Below are 25,906 nucleotides of genomic sequence, written 5' to 3'. Positions count from 1 at the left end.
CGCCATAGACCTGCACGATTTGCACTGCGCATGCGCAGTGAAACAAGCTTTCCTGAACCAAAAATAAGTCACAAATCCGGCGATGTTAAAATATTAATCCCATTATTATTATTATTATTATTATTATTATTATTATTATTATTATTATTATTATTATTATTATTATTAAAAAAGCTTTTTAGCATCAATATTATTTCTGCTATAGCTTGCATACTTGAACTATGCAGCTTTTTTAAGTTTTGAGGTTGGGGAAAAAACAACGTACACCACAGTTTGTCTTTAAAAATGTTTTTAAAATATATATTTATTTATATAGATTACGACTTAAAATCAATTTTAATCAAATCTGACTTGGTAACCTCTATTTCTCTATTGTGCATGTTGTTGTCCTAGATCTTTTTTTTTTTTTTAACTGACTGCTTGGATGTTGGATAATATATAACAATCATTCCCCTCAGCTTTTATACTGTTCCTCCTGTGTAAACTGTGATGTGACAGGAAAGTCTACAGATATCACTCTCAAGTCGTGGAAGAAGGGGAAACCGTCCCTATGTTTCCTACACACAATACACGTTTTACTTGCTCCAGATATTAAAAAGAGGTCCATAGGAACTAAACGCAGGTAGGAACTGAAAGACCTGGGTGTAGGTGCGGGGGGGACATCTGACCACGCGGACCACGTTACTGTAAACACGTTCATGATCCAGAGGAAATACAGGCTTAACCCGGTGTTTTGAAATTCTGCACAAACGCGTAATAAGAATTTGCACAGATTTCTATCTGTCTGTCTATTTATGTATTTATTTTAGAAACGGTGACGTTTTATCTCATGTCAGAGTCGTATCTGCAGTTTGATATCATTTAACTCCTCGCTATTCAACTTGTCACGTGTTAATATCAACGTAGTTCCAGTTTCCTACTAATGAATTGTATTTATTCTGAAAACAGCATCATGGACCTGTTTGAAAACGGCAAGGTTGTAAAAGTGTGTGCCCCGATGGTACGCTATTCAAAGTAAGTCGAACCAACAGGAAATGCATACAGTATGGATCCATTTGTGTGAATGTTCCTCCTCATGAGTGACATATTGTTTTGTCCATCAGGCTGGCCTTCAGATCTCTAGTCCGGAAATATGACTGCGACCTGTGTTTCACTCCTATGATAGTTGCAGCTGATTTCATACGCTCTGCTAAAGCCAGGGACAGTGAACTCACCACTACCTACTGTAAGTCTGATTTAACACTAAGTTTGGCCACACTCTTATAGCTCACACCTCATGCCTTCTTTCTGACCTAGCTGACCGACCGCTGATCATCCAGTTTGCTGCAAAAGATGCTCAGACACTTGCAACCGCTGCTAGCTTGGTTGCCCCTTTCTCAGACGGCGTGGATCTGAATTGCGGCTGTCCTCAGAGGTATCCTTAAAACTAAAATACATTATCGAAGGCAGAAGAGACATTAGGAGGGAGCTGAGAAGGTCTCGGTGCGTTTGTGGGAAGATGCATCATTTGATTTGGTGTCAATCTTGTTTATGTGCATTTGCAGGTGGGCTATGGCAGAGGGCTACGGTGCATGCTTAATTAACAAACCACAAATAGTAAAAGACATGGTGAGACATGTCAGGAACCAAGTCGACAAACCCAATTACGCAGTGTCCGTTAAGATCAGGTACCCGTGCTTATCACACACTTCTTTTTTTATTAGACGTAGTCATCTAATTGGATAATCTGTCTATTTATTTTTGCTTAGATTTTCAGTTTAATTCCAGAATTCATAAGGATGTGCGGAAGACTGTAGATCTTTGTCAGAAGGCGGAAGCAGCAGGGGTGTCATGGATCACAGTTCACGGGCGGACAGCCGATGAGAGACATCAACCGGTGCATTACGACGCCATCAAAACCATCAAGGATAGCCTTCGCATCCCAGTCATCGCCAACGGCGATATTAAAAATCCCAAAGACGTCCAGGCCGTGTGTGAGCTTACAGGGGTGGACGGTATGTGCTGATTTAGGTTTTCATAAGTAATTATTTGAGTGGAATATGTATAAAAGATATACACTTAGCATGCACTTTATCAGAAACACCTGTGCGTTTATGCAGTTATCTAATCAGCCAATCGTACGGCAGCAGCGCAGTGCATAAAATCGTACAGAACACGTGTTCCTATTAAAGTGGACGGTGAGTGTGGATAAAAATAAAAATAAAAATGTAACCAATATAAATCATGTCAGATCTTTTTCCACATTAAATGTGATATTACGACCAACAAAATTCTAGTGATAAACGAGTCCGCACACCTTTAATACTTTGTTAAAGCACCTTTTTAAAATATAGAATACATTATTTTCTGGTTCACATTTATAAATACAGAATCAAAAGACATTCTGTGTGTGTGTGTGAATTTGATGAAGATTGCAGTATTTCTTGTGTTTATTTCTTTCTGTATGTTTTGTACTAACATGAGAGAACATGTAGAGATCTTTATTGACATTTGCCATCTTTTACAGGAGTGATGTCCGCTCGGGGGCTACTGGCCAATCCAGCTCTGTTTGCAGGCTATGAACACACTCCAATACAGTGTTTGTGGGACTGGGTGAAAATCGCCTTGGAGCAAGGGACCCCATTTACGTGTTTCCACCACCACCTTATATACATGTTAGAAAACATCACTTCTCAACCGGAGAGGAAGGTCTTCAATGGTTTATCAAGTACATCTGCAATCGTCGATTATCTTCAGAAGACTTACGGATCTTTCTAGTCATCAGTGCACGAAGCTGAGAAATACTCTGCACTTGTTAAAAACAATTGAATGTACTTTTTTTTAAATAAAGAAATGAAGATTGGTTTTAAGAAAAAAAAAATGTCTATGTTTAGTTGTGGGAGGAATCCGAATTCAAGTTTGATTTTGTTATTTGAAAGGTAAATATAATGGGGCAATAGTAATGGGGGGAAAAAAGTCAATCTAAATACCTATTACACAGAAATATAGTTGCAGATGAGGGAGCAGTTTGGACAGACAGCCATCCTTGTGTGTGTGCGACGTGCGACGACTCGATTCATTCAATAATTCAAAGCATTTATTATAATATTTTGGCATTGCTGTTTTTCTAAGCAATAAAGAGCATGATATGTGTTATTACACTTTGGATCCAAAGTAAAGGAATGTAATTGAAGTTAGGAGTAAAATACAGCTTTACCATGAGAATAATGTGTGATGTTCATGTTTTTTCGAGTGATTCATGACTGTTTTCATGGGAGAAAGCGCACAAGTCGATTCCACTGATCAGTTTGTGTTTGTAGCCCACTGTAGCCTCAGAGTCCTGCTCTTGGCTGCTAGAGATGAAATTCCTTGCCGTCTTCTTCTGTTGGAGCACATCCAGCTCGAGGTTTGATGTTCTGAGATGCTTTTCTGCTTACCACGGTTGTAAAGAGTGTTTGTGGTGTGAAGAGCTGCACCATTCTGTGTGAACTCTATCGAGACTTGAGCGTTCATGATCTGGTATTTATTCACTATTCTGTTGTGTGAGCTGAACATTAAACTGAAGCTATTGAAGCTGTACCTATAGGGTTTCATGCGTTGTTCTGCTGCTACACGATCAGGTGTTCCTAATAAAGTGGTCAGTGAGTCAATATTAGGATATTCTGAATATATACAGTAATGAATAGTAACCCGACACAAACTATACATTATAATTACATATATCATCAGAATTCAACTTGAGGCCCTTTTCTCCTGTACTTTTCACGGTTTAATCATGATACCTGTCTTCGTTTTCATTTTAACAGGAAAGAAAACGCTGACATTGACCCGGAAGTAAAACTGAGAGGAAAAAAGCGCTTCGTTATTACGCGACGGTTCTAGTTCGAAACTTTCTGGTGCGTTTATCAGGACTGTTTAATGATGTTTCTCGGTTGAATTACACGGAGGTAAGTATTCAATTCAACCGTGTAGCTGGTCTTTCCCTCGTTATTACAGTTTATTCAGGTGTTCATTTGGTGTTTTAACTATACTGTGCTGTTGCATGCATACATTCTAAACTGCAGGACCGGAAGTTCCCTGGAGAGACGCAGTCATTCTACACCTTTAAAGTTAGATGTTTAAACTTGTTCAGCAACAGTCTGACTAACTTTTATTTTGTTTTGTTTTGTTTTGAAATAAAATAAAGTTTCCTACGAGTAATATCACTCAAAAATGTTGACACACTGGAAAAACTCTCTCACATGGACACTGGGGTTTCATCTTTATTATTATTATTATTATTATTATTATTATTATTATTATTATTATTATTATTATTATGATGATGATGATGAATGTAACCTAGAGACAGGAGCTACATTATAATCCATACTGTAAGATATGTCGTAAAATAGTACATTATTAATCCTTTAGTTGGTAATCTGATCATTCCCCCCGCCCCCGTATTTAATTATAATCCAAAGTTCAAAAAGTGTTTAAAGCAAAAAGGGACTTTGAGGTATTATTAAGGAAGACGGGAACATCCTTCTCCCAGAATCTGGCTGAGGATCAGCTCCTCCTCCTCCTCCTCCTCCTCTAGCTGATCACGTTTACATTTGAGTTGCAAGAGATTTTTTATACAAAAAAGGTCCAATATGAATAGCTTTCGGAAGTTATACGTCACTAAATCAAATGCCTTATAAGACTTATAAGAGAAAAAAGACTGACGCTCTTGCCATCATGAAAGTAATTTATAGTCTTATATAGTTCTAAAAAAAACAACTTTACTAACAGTACCCGTTTTGGAACTGTTTTCTGTGAAGAACCATACAAAATAGTGTTCCTTTAGAGTGGTTTATGAGTTACGCTTATCAGCAGAAGAACTACGACGGGACCGTAATCTTGTTGCATTCATTTGAATTTTTATTTTTCCAACATGTCTCCAACGCATGTTCATTATTCACTGTTCCAGCAGTGTTTCCTTTAGAACACAAATAAATCATAAATAACAAGATGTTATTGGATATTATACCAAGTAGAACTTTAAAAAAAACAACAACAATATTTTTCATATTTAGATATCTAAGCATTCACATTACCAGGGGAAATGTCAGGAAACAGATTGCCTTAAAATTTTAAGAACTATTTTTACAAGCTACATACATCATGCGTCTTATCTGCGGATGAATCCCAAATGAATGCGTAATGTGAATCACATGAAATCATTTTGGTTTTCATTTATTTACAGGATTTAATAGACATTGTTCTGTCTGTTGTTTTCCTGACAGGAAATACAGGTCTATAAAGATGACTTTGCAGTGGACTGCAGTGGCTTTGTTCCTCTATATAGAAATCGGAATTCTTCTCCTGCTCTGCCTGCCATTCATCTCAGCTCAAAGGTGAACTGGAACCGAGTGAACACGCTGTCTATGAGGAATTCTGTATTTACAGTGCTGTGATAAAAAGGATTTTTCTTGTGTTTTTGTGTATATCTCATGCTAAATAGTTTTGGATCTTCAAGCAGAATACAAGATAAAACAAAGGCAACCTGAGTAAACACACAATTGAGTTTTTTAACATGTTTATTAAAGCAAAAAAAGTTATCCAATACATATCACTAATGTGCCCCCTTAAGCTTTACATCTGGTTGTGACACCTTTAGCAGCAATAACTGCAACCAAACGCTTCTGATCAGACTTTCGGCCCATTCTTCTTAGCAGAAATGCTTTAGTTCAGCCACACTGAAGGGTTTCCAGCATGAACTGCCTGTTTAATGTCCTGCCACAGCATCTCAATTGGTTTAAGTAAGGACTTTGACTAGGCCACTCTAAAACACTCATTTAGATTTTTTTGAGCCATTGAGAGGTGGACTTAACTACAGTTGCGCTTGAGTTTCAACTTCCGGTGTGAACACCGGACATTCTCCTTTAGGATTTTCTAGCAGAGAGCAGAATTCATGTTTCCATCAATAATTGCAAGTTGCCCAGGTCCTGAAGCAGCAAAGCATCCCCACACCATCACACTTCCTCCACCATGCTTGACCTTAGCTATGATGATCTTTTAGTGGAATTCAGTGTCTGGTTTACGCCAGATGTAACGGGACCCCTGTCTTCCAAACAGTTCCACTTTCAGCTCATCAGTCCACTGAACATTCTCCTAAAAGGTTTTAGGATCATCAAGGAGTGTTTTGGTAAAATTCAGTTGAGCCTTAAGATGAGATAAAAATTTAATTGATCCCACACTGGGAAAATTCCCTGAATGCTCTTCTGGGTTATCAGTGGTTTTCACCTCGCCACTCTTCCATGGAGGACATTTTCCCCCAGTGTCTTTCTGATAGTGGAGTCATGAACAGTGACCTTTATTGATGTAAGAGAGGCCTGTAGGTCCTTTGTTGTTGTCCTTGGCTCTTTTGTGACTTCCTGGATGAGTCGTCGCTGTGCTCTTGGAGGAATTTTGGAAGGATGGACACTTCTGGGAAGGTTCACTACTGTGCTGAGTTTTTCCATTTGCAGATAACGGCTCTCGCTGTGGTTCTTTGGAGTCCCAGAGCCTTTGAAATAGCTTTATACCCCTTCCCAGACTGATGTACTTCAATCACCTTCTTCCTCATCATTTCTGGAATCTCTTTCAATTTCGGTGTCGCGTGTTACTGCGTAAGATCTTTTACCCAACTTCATAGTGTTGAACTGAAATATTAAATAATAATGATTATCATTTAAAAAACTGTATTTTGTGTTTATGTAGGTCGCCTTTGTTTTATCTTAGGTTTTGTTTTCATTTCTGAAACAATTTAGTGTGAGATATACACAGATTATAGATTGTTTATCGAGTATAGTGTTAAATTGTTAATCAGAAGATATAGTAAGATTCCATTACATTTCTTAGCAATAGATTAAACTGGCTTTTGAACTGGAAGAGCTATTATTGGTGTGCTGAGCCAAATTCTCTGACTGACAGAATTCCCATTACTAGTGCTTAATCACTACCAAGACAGCATATATTTCCTTCTATCTGTGTGTTATGCATGGTAACGTTTGGGAATGTTCTATACCATGCATAACCATTATGCCTGGCTTGTTATTCTTTCGTGCAGATGGCAGATGATTTTCAGTCTGAACATATGGAATCGTGTTGCTTGGGTCTGGAAAAGAGGATTTCTGGCAATGATCATTATCCTCATTGTTCTCTTTCTGGGTATGTGAAGTGACCACACTCTTTCACTCTTAACAAGAACATGTCGTAATGGTCCATACACGATAAACATTTTGTTGGTGTTGCATTCAGGTTTGTAATGGGCGTTTATCGTCACTGCCATTATAAATGCCTAGAAACGTCAGGATATGTTTTGTTTGGTGTATTTTTAGGCTGTCGGTCTAACAGAGTCTTTTATATTGCACTATAGATGCTGTGAGGGAGGTGAGGAAATACTCCGGCGCGCAGATCAATAAAGAATCTAAGATGTACCCTAACATGATTGACCATGTGCATATGAAGCTGTTTAGATCTCAGAGGAACCTGTACATCTCTGGCTTCGCCCTCCTCCTGTGGCTGTAATATCCTTAATACCTTTAACAACATAATGAACAACCATTGTGTTCTCAGTTGTGTTTTTACCAACAACATATTTACGTATTTACATGGCAGGGTCATGCAACGAGTCATCCAGCTGATAAATCAACTTGCGGCAGCTGTAAACACCAACTCGGCCCTTCATGTCCAGATAGAGGACGCGAATAAGGCTGCCAAAAGATATATGGAGGAAACTGAACAGCTTGAGCAGGTTTTTTTTTTTTCCCTTTAAACATTCCGTTGAGTTAATCAAGTGCTAGATCTCAGGTTACACGAATTATGTTTAACTGTGGAAAAAGATACTTCAGTTCAAGCAGAAAAGTACCATTATTATGATTGTAGCTATGGCTGAACGCTGGTTGGTTATAATAAGTAAATAAACAAATAACAGGGTCAAAATGTTAGTGAAGCATATATTTGAACCACTGGTTAATCTATGTTCAATGACACCCCTCCTAAACCACCAGGGGCAAAGGCTAGCACTTGTACCTCCTTGTACCTTTCAACAAAGTCATGGGAGCATTGTTGTACAGTCTTTGTTGATCTTTCTAACTGCCGCGTAAACATGTCAGGCCTTGTGCACCTTTGACTCGTATGTCCTCCAGATCTGCCGATAGACTCCGATTATCTCTTAACGGCTATGAAGAATGTATTCACTGTAGCTGCAGCAGTAATTTAGGTTTAGCTGTGCACAGATATACTAATTGTTTCAGTTCCAGCTCAATGGGCGAATCAACAGAGAGTACATTTCCCCCACTACTTTAGGCTTTGAAAGATTGCACAGATGAAAGTAAGGCAGAGGGAAACGAACGCCTCAGGAATGAGGTGTCCCAACTCAAACAGGAGCTGAAGACATCTGCTGAAGGTAAGGGACAAGTGTTAATATTTACATAATATACGACCAAGTAAAGCGTGACAATCGCCAAACGTTTGTAGAAATTAAATTCGTCTTTTTTCTTCTTTTTTTTTTTCTTTTTTCAAAACATGGCGTCCCTGTCCAGTGTAACTTTTCTAACTGATGAACTGAAGGCATGTAACATTATAGCCTGTTCTGCTATTCATGTAATCTGAAAAGAAATGAAATCATGCGAGACGTGATGTTTATTCAAAAACCTTTAGGAGTTTGGAGATAAGACTTGATGATAAGCTAGCTACTCATCAACAGAGATTTCAAACGAACGTTTACCTTCCCTAACAGTTAAAGAGGATTGTTTTGTTTTTAACCCAAAGTGAATAAATAAAAATCTATTATTCATTCCACAAACTGATTGGGCGCTCCACAGTTCATGTGCAGAGCCTTTTAGCTAACAATATGAAGCTAACTATCAAATAACGCTAATTGAAGTGTTTGTCGCTCAGATTTAGTACTAAAAGCAGCATAAGCAGCAGGCACGTGGCAAGGATTCGCGTTCCTCGTTTGGCATTGGATATCTGTTGACGTAGGGGAATATGCGGTTGGTTAATCTCACGTTTCACCACGGCCCTCGGATGAAATAACCGAGGTGTAAACAGCGCTCAGTGTCCTGCATGACCTGAATGACCGATGCGTTAGGTTATTTAGTCAGCGAGTGGGGTTGACCGTCAATAATCACAATGCTTTGTGCTGAGCTTTCAAGGAAAGAATACATGAAATGAAATTGTCTACTCAGGTTTATTGCTTGAAAAGGAACTTAAGAATCAGTGGATGCATTCATTCACTGTGACTACTTTTATTTTCATTTATCTGATTCATTTGTTTAGCAGAACAATTTCAATTAACGAGTAATGTTCATTCAACTGCAATTAAGATGAACACATTCATGTAGTTCTCATTTTACATTAAAAGCCCAATGGTTTAAGAAATGGCACAGAGATCAGTGTGAGGATTAAGCACAAAAATGTAAAGGAAAAAACCCCCACAATAAACAATGTCAAAAGAACATGTGATAAGAAAACCCCCTAAGGACACTTGCATGCTGATGACCTCCACGCTTGACCAAAGAGATCAAACACAACATCAGATACATTTTGTCCACTTTTTAGTTGAGTTCAAGAGGAAAAAAAAAATCCAGTTAAATGGAATACAGATAGATGCCCACAAATATATTCATAACATTCGTTCATACATTCATCTTCACTAAGCAGTTTATCCTTTTCAGGGTCTACGTTAATCCTGAGCTTATTCCAGGGCTATGAGGCAAGAATACATTCAAATCGAATTGGTTACTATTGTTGCTGCTGTTTAATACATAGTTTGTTTCTGGTTTAATAATGATGTCTGCGTTAACTGTGAACTGTTTTTCAGTTATTCTGCTTCAAGTTAAATCTTTGAACTGCCCAAGTAGATAGAAACAACTGTAGCTTATGTAGGGAGAAATACGATATCTAATGAATACACTCCTCGCTTAAAACCCATTACGGTTATTCTTAGACAGAATGTATCCCAATATAAATTCTGTTCATTGTTAAGGATTAAATAAACAAACAAACTTTGTAACAAGTATCTTTGCAATTTTGTAACAAATTGTGTTTGCGTTATTTATGTTAGTATAGCCTTATAGTGTATTTTAACCGCTGATCTAGATATAGTTTATATATATATATATATATATATATATATTTCCATCCACAACGCTGTGTTGCATTGTGCGTAGCTTTATCTCTGACTTACAAAAACCAGTTTTCTTGCGTATAAGTATGTGAAGGTGTATGTGATTAGTCGTTATAAAAGCTGATTGTGCTTTAATATTAAATGTTTATGGGATATGTACAGAAGCTGGTTGTAACTGCTTTTGACTTTACAGCTCTGAACAAGTCCAAGTCGGAAGCAGACGCCATTAAAAAGCAAACTGAGGCCCTAGCCAAAGACTATGACCATTTACTTCAAAACCAAATGAAATTGCAGGTAATCGTTTCCAAATCCTTTATGAACTAGCTTTACTGTTAAAACTAGTATTACACACAATAAAACACCTGTTTCCTTTACTCTCTGAGAGTTTCCACCTCTAGTCATCCTCAGATTCTCATCTTAGGAGGTTTAAGTGTTTAGCTATTCAGCTCATCTATCTCATCACTCGTAGCAGACACACACTTTTATTGAAATTTAATATACATTTGCTGTTTGCGCTTGACGTTTGAGCATGAATCGAATATTCTAAATGAATTTGTTGGAACGTAGAGATTATGAGGTGCTGCAGATTATGACATGACTCTCACAAAGACTGTAAGACCTCCTTGTAACCCAAATATTTACTGTTTTTGTCCTAGGCTTGCACTGAGATTGAAGATAAGAAGGATATTTGAGAACAGCATTTAATTCAGCCGCTATCCTGAAGCAGCATGGTGTCATTACCTTCAGGCCCAGGGTGACCCCACAGCTCTGCAGTTTATCAAACACGTACACAGCTGGCACAACTTGTAAAGCAGCAGAGGAATGTTTTGCATATTGTAGCATCCACAATAATAATGCAGTGAACGTTTTGCTATCTTTAAATGTTGTTTACTGGAGAGGACCTGTCTTATTTTATACATAGTTCATATTATTTCGCCTTCAGTAACCGATTTCTAGACTTAAATATATAGTACCGTGCAAAGGTCTTTGGCACATGTCAAGAAATAAAAAACAATTTTTTTTTTTTTTTTTTAAATCTGAAAAGTGATGTACTGATGTAATATGTTGCTTTCATTACTGACATACAAACATTTTTCGGTCACATTTATTTTCTTGTTGTAAAAGTAATGTTTGGGAAAACGAAACTTTTCTACCGATTCACTAATGCAGAAGTGATCAAATAAACATCTGTAACAAAATGATGCTGCCTAAAACAGTACTGTATATTTAAGTTGTTATTCAAGATATGAATACATCAGATGTTCGTCTTTCTATTTAGCTGAAATGTACAGTTTGCATTGATGCATGTTTTCCTACTTTTTCCTCTATTCCTTCTGTATAACTCTTGTGAAAAGTCAAAGCAATACATTTAAGTTTATAAAATACGTTTTTAAAATTTGTACAAAAAAGCAGTAATGTATTTTTTTTCAAACTTCAATTAAGAAGAGTAAACTATAAGTGAGGGTGTAAGAAGTATCGAGTGAACTGATTTCCAGACATTGGTGTATATATATTTGTCTGTGATGTATAGGTATGTCATTTAAAAAAAAAAAAAATTCGAATTGATCCTGTCAGTTGATAAATTATTGCTATGACTTGTGATCACAATATAGCAATCCTACTTGCAATCATTTGGTTACTTTTGTAAATAATTGTTTGAGGTAGTTATGCTTCACCTGATGATCTATTTTAGATCAAATCCATTGGAGTCTCATGTGAACACGTGCTTCAATAGAAGAGATTATTCGAGGAAAATCTGACCTTTTATATGACTCAGTTAGTGTGGACAATATCACACATTTGTTTACATGTAAATATGGACCTATAGAGACACACACGGTGGCGTGGGTGTGGTGGCCTGGGCTTTGCACTGCGCTGGTTCTACGCTGCACGCCTTGCTTTTTTAATGCATCATATACTAGTTGACACACATACACATCTATTACAAGTTTAACAATGAACGCAACCAAAAAAAAAAAAAAAAAGGTAAGCGTGGCATCTTTGTGGCGGTCTAGGGTGGGAGTGTCCTGGCGGATGGGGGTTGGGCCTTGATCCCTGCGGCATCTCTCCTCGATGATCCATTGTGGCGTGACATGGGTGGGGCACTAACTTAGGCCGTGGTCACAGAGGGATCAGAGGTAGTCTTAAAATAATCTATTATTATTATTATTATTATTATTATTAGTAATATTATTATTACTACTACTATTATTATTTGTCCTCATCCTCCAACCCCCCCCCTCACTCATGATTAAATGAATTTATTATTATTGTCATTATTATTTGTTTTTACTATCTTTATGTCTGTTATACATTTCTAGATGTTCATTTATTTACATGCTTCCACAACCAGATACACTTGCATTCACACACCATACACACTCGCACACAAAAATATATAATTACAGGAGTTATCGGAATAGACTTGTCAAGTTGGCTGTTGATATGTATGTATGTATGTTTGTCTAGGTTATTTTGTATTTGTCACCATTTCTGTGTTGATTTTGATGATGTTTTGTATCATCGTCCTGCTGGAAGATCCAACCACTGCCCATTTGAATCTTTCTGGCAGAGGCAGTCAGGTTTTCATTTAATATCTGTTGATATTTGATAGAGTCCATGATGCCATGTATCCTAACAAAATGTCCAGGTCCTCTGGCAGAAAAACAGCCCCAAACATTAAAGATCCTCCTCCATATTTAACCGTGGACATGAGCATTTATCAATGAGAATAAATATATTTCTCATGAATTCATAGGGGTGCCAATAATTTTATACATATATTAGTGCCGTCTACTAATATTGGCACCCTTGGTAAATATGAGCAAAGAAGGCTGTGAACAACTGTCTTTATTATTCAACCTTTTGATCTTTTGTTAAACAAATCCACAAAAATACTCTGCTCTCCTGGATCTCAAGCTAACTTGATCTACTACATAGGTGCATTTTACAGTAGCAAGATGGTCGTATCATTGTTTTCATCTTCTCTCAGCTTCCTTTGATTAGAAATGGTTTCTTCAGTGTAGTTAAGCTAATTTCACAATATACATTTAGCTAACCACACTGAAAAACCCCCATAAAATTGCCTTGTTCATATATATTTTTAACCCTTTTTTTAAATCCGTTTTTTTTTTTTTTTAACACGTTGGTTACCATTTGTAATGTTACAGACTGCAACCTTCTGTCAGCTAACATTATTATATAACATTCTTTCCTTGTTCTGCAGCCTAGCTAAATTCCACTGGTAAGGTGACAACGAACTTTCTGCTAAGCTATTATACAGTTAGCGTTAGCTAATGGCTAGCTAGAAATGTGCTAATTGAATAAAACAGTTTTGATCTGTGAGAGAGGATTGATATGTCATTTGCTAAAGCTATTTAAATGTCAGTTTTATTCAGTTTACCTGGAACAGGATTTTGTATTGCTGTTTCATCTTCCCATCATTGTGTTAACTGTCCTAGCTTGCTAAGTTCTGCTCATAGAGGTAGTTTTAGTGAAAAAGCGAATTCATGCTAGCTACGACATTTCCTCGTATTCATTTTACCTGCATTTTAGCTACAGCTACAAACTGGCTAATTAGGTTTAACTTAGACGAAAATTGTATATTACATCAGTTTAGTGATTTGCTTAATTTGAATATATTACTAGAGCTAAATGTTGGGTGCAACAAATATATAGCTGGTGCAAGTGTACTTATTATGTACCGTGTTAATATTTGTGAGCAATTCACACTGCACACGTCAACCATTGTTTACCTGCTGATTTAATAGCAACCAGTTTAGTTGTACATTTTCTGTGGTTAAAAATAGCCTAAGTTTCCTACAAATGAACCTTGGAGATGGGGATGAAGAAAGCAGCGCACAGTGATAAGTGATTGACACTTGGTATTTTGTAATAAGAATATATACTACAAGTAAAACAATTTACAAAAGAAAACTTCAGATGGGTTCATTTCAGCACTGCTGTTGCTCACTGCAGTACTTTGATATGTTCAACAATGCACAAAATTTGCATACCTCCACTTTTCATTTTATTATTATTATTATTATTATTATTATTATTATTTTTTTTACTGTTCCTGATAAACTACAAACAGAGTGATGTGATGTTTACATGAACTAAGTTTTTAAAACGGATTACTAAAATGACTGAACTTCATTTGTGGACTAATATCATAAATCCTGGGGAATCGTCAGACATGAAGACAGGTCAACTGTGAAATATACTTTCTCAGGCAGGTCCTGAGTCTGTCTGGAGATCTGATTCAGCTCTAGTGGGGATTCCCTTCAATTCGGAGGAGCAGCGGCTGTACCCTGAGGCTGTCCCAGATTGTCAACATGCCTAGAGCTGTCACGATAACTACTTTAGCTGTGTGACATACTGTCCCAAAATGCATTGCGATAAACTATATTATTGTCATTTTAAGACCGTTTGATTGATGCCGCTGATTATTTAATGACAATATGGCAATATAATAGCATAATAATGCAAATACACTCTTTCAAATAACAAAGAACTTTTAATTCTTAAGAACATTGGAATCAAAATGTCAAAAAATATATCCTAAATGCATAAAACATAAATAAATAATAAATACACCTTTGTTAACAAAAAAAGTGTAAGGTAAGAAGAACTAGAAGAAAACAAAGTAACACGTTTAACAAAGTCGGTTTAGACTTTTAAAGTCTCACACAGAGGCACAGATGCCTCAACAGGCCAAATCTGCCAAATCCATTTTTAATTGTTAGGCAGATTCTGGGAAAGGAACACCATGTTCACCCTGTGGGGATTAAGGCAGGATCTTTCTGGGGTAACAATGTTACCAGCTGTGCTAAACATTCTTTCTGAGCTAGTATTTTTGTGATAACTTGGCTATTAGAAGAAATCTTCTATGGTTATTACACCACCACATCGAGGGATCAGATGATGCATCAAGTGCTTCTTCCTGGAGGAACTTGGTCAGCTCCGCATCAGCCTGCACTCTTTTTGTTACCGATGCCTGAGTCTGGTGCCTTGTAAGTTGGGTTCTGTTCTGGAGAAGTTCACACAGCCTCTTCTTCTTGATTGCTGGAGGTTCAGCTTCAGATCCTTCATTTCCCCCTGCAGCTTTAACGCAGCTCTCACCATTGGCACTTCCTCCTTTTTTTTTTTTTGTTCTTTGTTCATGTCTAGTAGTTCTCGCAAGAGATTTTCTTTGACATCATCCAAGATCTCCGCGTCCTCCATGGTGCCATGATATCTTGGATCCAAGATGGTGGCCTTTGTCAGAAGGTTTTGGATTTCAGATGGGCTGTATTTCTCTGTCAATACCCACATGTTTGCCTTTATGTTTGCTGTCAGTGCAGCGTCAGTGTGGTCTGGTGATAAAAGTTCGCCTTTAAGTAATCCCAGCACAGGTTTGACTGAGGACACAGTGAAATTTTTCCCCTGACAGGACATCCGTGAAATCAGCCACTGGCTTCATGGTTGCGTTAATGGATTCCAACACAGAAACATCCTGTCTGGTTGGGTTGAGGTGGCCATGTTTTCGATCTTCAACCAGGACATGTTTTATGGATGGGAGTTGCTCCAGCACACTCTCTATCATTTTTCGCTTGGTGCCCCATCGTGTGGCGACATCCTGTGGAAAAGATAACGTTGGTTTTATATTCTTAAGTTTGTCGAAACTAACATTATTCAACGAATACTACTTTTTAAATTTGCTTTATTTAATCACAAATAATTGTGAATAATTTTATATTAACCCTTTAAATATTTTGTGTTGTATAATGACATGTTATCATCACTCACCAGTACTAGATTGTGTTGGGAGACATTGGTTTCAGTCTGTGCCTTTCTCAGGTCTCTCTTCTTTAGACAGCTCAGGAGTCCTAAAGTCCCATGGCACACCCATGGTGCAATCCTTGTCACTGTACAGTCCAGGGGAAACAGCCAAATGGAGGTTGTGGTCAAAGCAATTGAGCCATGGCCAGACAAGTTTGCGTATTCCAGCCACAATGTTAGCACCGTTGTCTGTAGTGATAGAGGCCATTTTGCGCTCATCCAATTCCCAGTCTGCTAAAGCAGACTGAAGGGCTTCAGCAAGTACATCAGCAGTGTGCTTCTGGGGTATGTATCTGGTCTCTAAACACTTTGACTGCAGAGTCCAGTCAGCAGTTATGTAGTGTGTGGTCAAGCTCATGTATGGGGTGGTATTTGAGCTTGACCACATATATGTAATTGCAGTAAAAGGAGATGTCATATCTCCTTCAGAATGTTGTCTGTTACTTTGTTATACAAGGATGGAATGGCAGTTTGGGAGATGTATGTTTTCTTTGGCAAGTCGTACTGTTTGTCATAAGTTTGCAGCATATTTTTAAATGCTGGTTTTTCGACCGTGTTTAATGGCTGCATCTCTTTGGCTATATAGCGAGTTACGCAATCTGTGAGCGTGTGCCGTTTCGCGCTGTCACGTTTATATTTGCACTGCCGGGAAACGGCATCTGTAACAGATAACTGTCTGGAAGACCGCTCTCCACCTCCAGCTGCGGTTGTTGTTCCCAAGTTGAAAAACTGGGTGGGATGGTTATGTTTTAGGTGAGATTTTAGGTTAGTCGTGTTGCCTCTTTTCGTTGCCACTATTTTTAAACAAAGTCGATATACTGGATCGTTCACGCTAATTGACTCTGTGCTCTCATTTGGCTTACAGCCAAAATGTTCCCACACCGGAGCTGAAGATTGCAGCTTTGAAACCAAGTCCATTGGGACTTATTCTTCCTAACTGGCTGTAGTTGTCATGAAACCCTACATCACGCAGTGGACACCTGTCCCTGTCTGCGCGTGTGTGTGTGTGTGTGTGTGTGTGTGTGTGTGTGTGTGTGGAGACTCTGCATGAGCCTCATCTCTACCACGGAAAACAGACGAGATGACAGAGGCGGTATGATCGACTAAAATGCTGGTGACATTAATTTTTATGTAAAAATGAATATAATCATTATTTTCAATTATTAAAAATGATCAATCGCAATATATCGCATCACCAAAAATGATCGAGCTCACTTCCATATATCGTGCGATAAGTCGATTGACACAGAGCAACATTATTCTTTCGGTCACTGCTCACAGCTCATGACCATAGGTGTGGGTGGGGAGGTAACCTGAATATTACACAGAGAACTTCACCTGCAATCTAAGCTCCACCACAACTGAAAGTCTTTGTTCCACATCCTCTCTAAACTCCTCCTTTGACACAGTCTTTCTGGCTGTACCTCTCCTCACTTAAAGCATGATGTGTTTCAATTTCTCTCACAATGCTTTGGACCGTTGTCCTGCTGGAAGGTCCACCCATGTCTCATCTTCATCATCATCTGGTGGATGGCAGCAGATTCTTCTCAACAATCTCCCGGTAAAGGGCTCCATTCATCGTTCCTTCAATTATATGAAGTCTGCCAGTACCATATGATGAAAAGCAGCCCCACACCATGATGCTTCCATCTCCAAACTTCACTGCTGGTGTAGTGTTTTTAGGGTGATGTGCAGTGCTATTTCTTCTTCAAAAATGGTGTGTAGTATGACAGACAAAAAGTGTTTCTGGAGCTCTTTCCGAGTGGTCCGTGGCTCCTGGGCTACTCTTCTGAGTTCCTGGTCATAAATCTTGCGAGGAGCTCCTGTGTGTAGTTCATTCTATGGAATGAACAATGTGACGTCAGACTGGAGCTACACGCCCCAGAGAAGAACGTCGCTCCTCATAGGACTGCCGCTGGGATGCTGAAAGGAATGTTCCCTTTCAGCACCCCTAGTGGTTTGCACAGAATCAGTGCGTGGCTGAGAGGCGGGGCGGTCCCAACCACGCACGTCTGGTGAGCACTGATTGCAGTGGTGGCTCTCTACCATCACAGAGGCAGCGGAAGAGCATAAAAGGGCACGCCGGGAGCAGCAAGGTGAATGATATTGGTCTAAAAATAGTTAACTCTGTCTCTTTTTTTTAATTGTTTCTAGAGGACTGGGCCAAGAAAGACTTCCCATCTGTTGCCCATTGTTGCTGTTTCCTCTGTGAATGTTTTCCTCATTTCAGAACCCCCGCTGCAATGCTGCATAGCTCTCTCCTCGCGACCAGTCTCAGTTGGGATGAGGGATCGCTAGTCGCCATTAGCACTCCCTTCACAATGCTCCTGCACACTTCCCCTTTTCTATTTTTAGTATTTTTTTGTGAATAGTTTAATAAACCTGCCACTAATTCACCTCCAGTTGCCTCTGTCTGTCTGTGCTCTGCTGTAAACCCGCCACACTGGTGGAGAATGCGGCCTTTGAGCACAGACATGAACCCCCCACCAGAAACAAGTACATGGAGCTGAGAACGTCATGGGAGAGTAAACTCACCAGAGCCAAAGCTGCTCCCCTCTCCAGCCCCTGTTGAGTTATTCAACCCACCCACCAGAGACTCGCCCAGACAGACAATGGAAAAGGTCTGTCAAACCGGCTGCCTGGACAAAGGAAAAGCCAAAAAGGGAGAGGACGGGTATCCTCGTGCCAGAACAGTACGAAGAGGTAAGGACAGATGGCAACTATGGAGTTTTAACCTCTGCTGACTCTGGAGAACAGCCGGAGACCCAAAAAGGAGCCTGTAGACTGGAACTTCTCACCCGCCCCGAAGTCCTCCACCTCACCATCCGGAACAGCAACTGACTGGAGAGGAGACGACCAGCCACAGCCACCCTATCGATGGTGTGGCCCAGGACGTCACAAGCTCCCCCCCCGGAACCCCTATCCGCTGCTCACACTGGATAGCCCCTGTTGGCCAACTGGGCGTGCCACATGGAGAACCCACCCTGTGCACCCACCCTTGGAGAGTCCGAAACATGGCTGACGGAAGCCCCCGGGACCTCAGCAAGTGCAGTGGCAGAGGCCAAGAATGATTTCCTGCCCTTAGCGGCTGAGGAGTAAAGGGCCACAAAGGCTACAGGCAAATGCGCAGAGGATGGTGCGTTTCCCCAAGATCTGAAGTACGTGAGTAGTAGAACCTATGATGAACATCCCAAAATGGGCCCCCATCAGGACATCCTATATAGAGATAAGAGACACAGCAGGAGGGCTCAAAATGGAACAGGTATTCACAAAGAGTTAAAAGCTACTCATGTACTAACCAATTTGTTACTGTGCTCGACAGATCCCTGGAGAATGAAGAGAGATGTCAGAGGTAAATTTTTTTTGGACATTTAAAAAATTGTTTGTAGATTATCAAACCCCAGCGTCTTTCCGGGGAATACAGGTCTGGAGCACAGCAGAAAAGAGGGAACACAGAGAACTGGGTCTGACTCATTAATCCATGCAATAAAATCCTTTCCTTTGAGTGGGAGATTTATGACTCTGACGCAGCTGATACAAGGTGGAAGCACGGAATGCCAACAGAGTCACCAAGCAAGGTGTGGGTGGCAGCACTCACAAAAATCGCTTTGTGGGGGCGGGCTGATGTTGGATGTTGGACCGGAGCTACGTGCCCCAGAGAAGAAGATCACTCCTCATACGACTGCCGCTGGGGGACTGAAAGGAATGTTCCCTTTCAGCACCCCTAGTGGTGTGCACAGGATCAGCACGTGGCTGAGGGGCGAGGTGGTACAAACCACGCATGAGACAACGGAAGAGGATAAAAGGGTGCGCCGGGAGCAGTAAGGTGAGCGATATTGGCCTACAAACGTGAATTGTTTCCAGAGAACTGTGGCGATAAAGACGACCACTGTAATGATGTACAGCTCTCTTCTTGCGACCAGTCTTAGCTGGCACGAGGGATCACCAGCGCCCATCTGCACGCCCTTCACAATGTTCCTGCATGCTTCCCCTTTTCTATTTTTAGTATTTTTTGTGAATAGTTTAATAAACCTGGCACTAATTCCCTTCCAGTAGCCTCTGTGTATCTGTTCTCTGCCTGTCGCTGCTGCGAACCCGCTACAACTGCAAGCTTCATGCAAGCTGTCCCAGAAAAAACCCCAAACATGTACTGTAAGCGTGCATGATGCACAAATAAACACAGTTGTTCTGTTAAGTGCCTCTGATATCTGCAGGCAAGATTCTAGATCTGTACTCAGACTAAATACTCAGCATTGGTAACTTTAAAATGGTTGATTGTCTTGTCTCAAAATACATATACAACTAATTACTGATAACATCTGAATGTCCATTAACAGCACTCTAAATTATTGTAAAAAAAAAAAAAAATGGATTGCATTTTAATTTGAACCATTCCAGTAGTACACTCACATGGCAGTATATTAAATTTAGTATTTAGAAAAATACAGACAAAAATAAGATTTTTGCTTTCCTGTTAAAAAGTAAGCTTTTCCACAATAAACAACATTGAGATAATTAAAGAAATCTTTTTTTTTTCTTTTTTTTTTATACCTACAACCATGTACATTCAGTGACGTATTCCAATGTCAGAATTTCAATGTCCTGTACTTCACATTGTTCAGTAGATTTTATTTTTATGCTCTACAAACAAATAAAAGCATTGTCACAAGCGTGTCTCCTTCTCGGGGTCATAATCTGAGGTCCGTGGGGACTGATCCGAGTTGCTGATTTCCTCTTTTCTCAGAGCTTGCAGTTCTGTGACAGTGCTTCCATTAGAGATTGTTCTGGTCTTCTGCCTTTTGATATGCCACTGTAAGATCAGCAAACCCAGTGCACAGAGGAAGAAGGACGCTGTCCTGAGGCCCAGCGTTAGGCCCAGATATGCTATCCTGAAAAAGTACAGCAGACTAAATTCTAACGTAAATGTTTGACAGCTTATATTTACAACATCCAGTGCCGTGCATACATATTCACTCCCTTGAACTTTTCCACATTGATAATGTTAATGGACTGGGATTATATGTATTGACTTTATACAAAATAGCTCAAGTGAGAGGAATGAAGCCTAACGGCAGACAGCTGTTTGGAACTTATTATGTGAAGTGGGCAAAAGACTGATCTACTTAAAGTACTAATTCTAGCTAACAGCAATGGACAGTTTTCAGCAGAAATCACTGCCCTAGCCTCAGCTGAGTCAGCTTGTCCAGAGATCTTGGACAAGGCCTCTGTGACTCACTGTACATAATTCTTCAGTAGAGATAGCACTGAAGGTCTGAAGTACATCTGTGTCTACATCTTGCAACAGTGGAGACTTGGCTGAGACTTAGATGGGATGAGCCAGAATTTAGAGTCAATCCTCTATGAATTTAATCATCTGGTGGAAGAAAATCTAATGCCCAACTCACAGATGTTTATGGTGAGATGACATGGGTCCGGGTTCGTGACGCTCCTCATTCAGTGCCGCTAATTGGTTGTTGTTCAAAGGGAAGTCCTGGGGTGGAACTCCACCAAGGTCTGCACTTTTGGGACTTTTTGCATGTTCATAAAATGCTTTCATTTTTTATGCATTCATGGAATTACTCCAAAATTCGAAGTGTGATTGTATAATGCATATGTGACAAATATGAGCTAGTTGTTTAGTTTCCTATGTCTTTGAGAAAACAGAGGAATAACATAGCATGCAAATATCACACAAACAACACAGTACATGAAAAAGGAGGTATGTTTGGATAACTTTCTTCCCCATTGTCTTCCTGGCTCCATTTGGAAGAGAGTGGCTTGGATTCCTGGGTATCATAGATTCCTATCCATCCTGATTGTTGGGTATATTGCAAATAACCTTAGGTGAGCTTCAAAGGGCAGTTTATGGCTAACCCAGGCCGGCAGAAAGTGGAGTTTAACAAGAACTGTCCTTCCTAACCCTTTGTCGACCATTCTTTGTGTGGTTTTCGGCTGGATAGGAAAGGGCATACTTTAGTTTCTAGAAGGCCAAGGCTAACTGGAGAGTTCCATACTAGATCTAGATCCAGATGTGAAATACTCTTCCCATACACTTTTGGCACATAGTGCTACATTTGGTAGAAACCCAATACTGTTTATCACCCTGACAATACCATCCCCACAGTGATGCATGGCAGTGTGGGGATGTTTTTCACTAACAGGTACAGGGAAATTGGTCAGGGTTAAGGACAAGATGGATGGAGCCAAATACAGTGCAATCCTGTAAGAAAACCTATGCAAGAGACTTCACCTTCCAACAGGACAACAACCTAAGCATACTGCCAAAGCTACACTGCAGTGGTTCAAAACCAAGAAACTGAACGTGTCGGAATGGCCCAGATAACTCCTAGACCTCAGTCTGATTAAGAATCTGTGGCAAGACAAAGAAAATGGCTATTTACCAATGGTGTCCTTTCAGAATTACAGAGCTTATAAAGAAGTATGGTCAAAAATATCAGGATCCCGATGTGTAAAGCTGGTAAAGACAGTCCAACAGCTGTAACTGCAGCCAAAGGTGGTTCTACTAAGTATTGACTCAGGGGGTGACAAACATTAACAACATTTGTGTCACAATAAAAAATATTTTCCACCTTTAAATGTTAGATATATTGTGGAAATCAAATTGAAAAAATCCCAAAAACGTCCATTTCACTTCCAGATTGTAACGCTACAAAATGTGGAAAAGTACATCTCACTCGATTTAGTTAATGTGTGAATGGATCAACTGTGAGAAACATTTGCCACTGGCACGTATTTGACAAAACTTTCATTTAATACATAAGAATCGATGCTCAAAAATGTCAGATTACGCCCTGATGAGGATTCGCTGAATTTGTTCGTTATATATTATCCAAATCAATTTCAGATTAGACATGTTTATGTTTATGTGGTAGAAAACTAAAATTAATTTACTTTGAGGTTTGTTTGTGGTGTCAATGGTTTATTGTTGTCTAAAATGTCTTAAAACAGCTAACAATACAGAACATACAGTACTAATTAGTTACTGATGGCGGTTCCAGCCATAGAGGGGCATATTGATGTGAAACTATTACCTGTAGGCAGTAGTGTTGTAGATTCTACATGCTCCTTTTCCTCCACACTTCCTATGGCCCCATTTCAGACATGTGGTGTCAATGACTGCTCCAAAGTATATTGGAGCTGGGATGCCAGCTGTTAAATGGCAATTTTTATGCCGGGTTTAGCCAAAATAGAGGTATATTGCCACTACATAATCAAGTTTGTAAATTGAAAAGTACTTGCTTCACCAAAATACCACAATTTTACATTTAGTAAATCAATTAAGAAAAACATCTACCTAGAGTGCGTGTTGTCAGGGTGTGAAATCCTAAAGCGAGGGACTTCAGCTCTGGCTTGATGCATCTGCAGTGCAAAGAAATATGAAAAATAATTACACAATCATAAAATCCACCCACTCTCACTCACTTTCAGGAACCGCTTTATCCTAGTCAGGGTCTCAGTGACTCCAGGGCCTATACGGGTAAACCTGGGCACAAGGCCATTGCAGGGCCCCATTCACACACTCGTTCACATCTAGGGGAAATGTGTCATTCATGAATAAATCAAACATTGTAATTGTAAGACACTGAAAATATGGATGAGATATTTAAATGGATGGATAAAATGCGTTCATTTTCAATCAAAGCTAGAGCTGAATTTTCTCTCTTGTAGATGTGAGCGGCACACGTTGTGTCTATGTATGCCTATACAATTATCCTAGTTGTCTTTCTTGTCTCTGCAATCCTGAATGAGTGGTTTCATAGCGATTATTATAGTGACGATGGATTCCGTTCAAACCGGTCGACCGAGTCTTGTGCCACTGCACTTGTTGAAACACTACACTTGCTTTTTGTTGTTGTTGAGAATTAATAATTAAGCTGCTTGATGTTTTTAGAGAAGTTATGTATTCACAGATTAATTATTAATTAGATGCATAAATCGTTATCTGAATTTAGCTTACCTGATTAGTAGCATGTATCCTGGTGTTCCACCCAGGGAGATGATAAAGGAAGTGATGACAGACAAAGCCAGGAAATAGGGGAATACTTGGTGGCAGCTCTCCCTATGTCTACACTGCCCCACATAGGCGGTTAGGTTTCCACCTGCCACACAGCTGCACTGCTCAAACATCTGGACACATACACACAAAGTAACTGTTAACATAATCACGTGAATAAAAAGTAGTAAAAATTTAGTATATGTAACAGGTTTTACAGTTCTGTTACATAACAACTTTTCTTCACCTAGTCACTAAAGATTCGTGCTCATACACCTAGACTACATCAGGTTTTTTATTTCCACCCCCACTATATATAATGTTTTTCCTTAAATGTTCCTTATTTGTTCCATCCATCCATCCATCTTCTACCGCTTACTCCTTTTCAGGGTCACGGGGAAGCCTGGAGCCTATCCCAGGGAGCATCGGGCACAAGGCGGGGTACACCCTGGACAGGGTGCCAGTCCATCGCAGGGCACAATCACATACACACTCACACACCCATTCATACACTACGGACACTTTAGACACACCAATCAGACTACCATGCATGTCTTTGGACTGGGGGAGGAAACCGGAGTAACCGGAGGAAACCCCCGCAGCACGGGGAGAACATGCAAACTGCGCACACACAGGGGTTTCTATTTGTTTTTCATTTGAATTTTGTTGCTATTTCACAGTAAAGGTGTGAAAAAAAAGTCCGACATAATCGATCTTCGCTTCATTTTTTACATGACAAAAACCTGCAATTTAAACACGGGTGCGTAGACTTTTGTACTCATTGTACCGTACACCGGACACTCGTGTTGATCGCATTAATAAATTTCTTAGTAAACAGTGCTACCAGAAACATGAACGAATCCTTTCATTTCAAAGAAATATTTTATAATCATACATACGAGACCTACAAAAGAACCATTCATGTGGCAAGCCTGGAATACAGATTTTACTCATGGAGAGAAAAAAAAAAAGATTTGGCTTGCTTGGAATAAAATAAAAACTTTTCAACCATCCGTTTTTACTCAATGTCATCACTAATCATTTATATATATTAAAAGTTACAAATTAATGCGAGAGTTCTTTTAAGAAAAAATACAATGATAGGATTATTCAGTATATATTATAAAGAGTACTTTTTTTAAACATATAATTTGTGTAATAAAGAGTGCACGCATGCACAGCTGAAAAGGAAAACAGTGGATGTGTCTGATGAAATGCCAGAAAAGGTAACAAACTTTATCCCATTCTTTGAACAAAATGCAAACAGGCAAGAAAAGAGCGGTTATTTGATTTGTTACAACAAACACAGGCCATTGATTTTGGTTAAGAATACCAGTCCCCACTGTAGGCCCTGCTTACCATGTCCACGCCAGAGCCACGAGACATCCGGCACCCAGCCAGGCACGCGGAGACATACGTGAGACCATTCTCACCACACACTGGGTCCCATTCAGTGTCTGAGCACAGACAGTCTGCATTACAGCTCACAAATAGCGAGCTCTCCTCAATGGAGGTATTCTCTATCCTGTTCAGCAAGTACAAACACACACACACAATTATAGTTTATTATCATAAATGCACTGCATCTGGTAGCACTTTGTACAAACTTGCATTGTTGTAGGTTGGGCTTTGATCGGTGTATTAACAGAATTTTCCTTCAGCATATTTTATACAATGGGTTTAAAGGAACAACTGAAGGAAACTAAATAAATATCAGCACACATTCTTCCAGCAATTGAATACTCCAAGTGCCTGATATTCAACTTAAAATAGTGACAATTTATCAACCACACATTTTTTTAATTACCCAATATCATAACTAATTTTAAGTTATACACACTCAGAAATACAAATTAAGTCTGGGATATTCTACTGAGACTGTTTCACATTTGTAAATGTGATGTAAAACAGTATCTATAGGGTTGTAAGTACAATGAAACCATAGATACGCT

At 39.4% G+C, this 25,906-nt stretch overlaps 2 protein-coding genes across 8 annotated transcripts in view; one reads left to right on the top strand and one right to left on the bottom strand.

The window, feature by feature from the left end:
• The first annotated feature begins 440 nt into the window (after positions 1–440).
• Positions 441–11,319, top strand: dus4l (dihydrouridine synthase 4-like (S. cerevisiae)). Of its 3 annotated transcripts, XM_053688109.1 has the most exons (13): positions 636–753; positions 949–1,014; positions 1,104–1,225; positions 1,297–1,414; positions 1,545–1,667; positions 1,768–1,998; positions 5,256–5,357; positions 7,052–7,152; positions 7,361–7,508; positions 7,603–7,738; positions 8,293–8,392; positions 10,311–10,411; positions 10,774–11,319. In XM_053688109.1, exons 2-13 carry the CDS (start codon positions 953–955, stop codon positions 10,807–10,809), a joined length of 1,380 nt encoding a protein of 459 aa, XP_053544084.1. In that variant the 5' UTR covers positions 636–753; positions 949–952; the 3' UTR covers positions 10,810–11,319. The 3 variants fall into 3 exon arrangements, with proteins under 3 accessions (XP_017350221.1, XP_053544084.1, XP_017350219.1); XM_017494732.3 differs by lacking the exons at positions 636–753; positions 5,256–5,357; positions 7,052–7,152; ... (3 more) ...; positions 10,311–10,411; positions 10,774–11,319 and adding exons at positions 441–622; positions 2,507–3,525 and having other exon boundaries at positions 1,768–1,994; XM_017494730.2 differs by lacking the exons at positions 5,256–5,357; positions 7,052–7,152; positions 7,361–7,508; ... (2 more) ...; positions 10,311–10,411; positions 10,774–11,319 and adding an exon at positions 2,507–3,518 and having other exon boundaries at positions 1,768–1,994.
• Positions 11,320–14,174: 2,855 nt separating this feature from the next.
• Positions 14,175–25,906, bottom strand: part of slco1c1 (solute carrier organic anion transporter family, member 1C1) — a 54,286-nt gene continuing 42,554 nt past the window's right edge. For 3 of the 5 annotated variants that reach the window (XR_008398360.1, XR_008398361.1, XR_008398359.1), the window contains 6 exons: positions 25,314–25,479; positions 23,919–24,088; positions 23,256–23,320; positions 22,993–23,110; positions 15,908–20,829; positions 14,175–15,737 (listed from right to left, as the gene is read on the bottom strand). Coding sequence is in view for 2 of the 5 variants with exons in the window: in XM_047162233.2 (XP_047018189.1) it covers positions 20,604–20,829; positions 22,993–23,110; positions 23,256–23,320; positions 23,919–24,088; positions 25,314–25,479 (745 nt within the window). In the remaining 3 variants the exon portion in view is untranslated. Of the gene's footprint in view, positions 20,830–22,992; positions 23,111–23,255; positions 23,321–23,918; positions 24,089–25,313; positions 25,480–25,906 lie in introns of all 5 variants that reach the window. The other 2 variants (XM_047162233.2, XM_017493674.3) reach the window with 2 other exon arrangements.

Source organism: Ictalurus punctatus, chromosome 19 (assembly GCF_001660625.3).
Source record: "Ictalurus punctatus breed USDA103 chromosome 19, Coco_2.0, whole genome shotgun sequence".
Taxonomy (NCBI): domain Eukaryota; kingdom Metazoa; phylum Chordata; class Actinopteri; order Siluriformes; family Ictaluridae; genus Ictalurus; species Ictalurus punctatus.
This window is presented reverse-complemented; position numbering and strand designations above follow the sequence as displayed.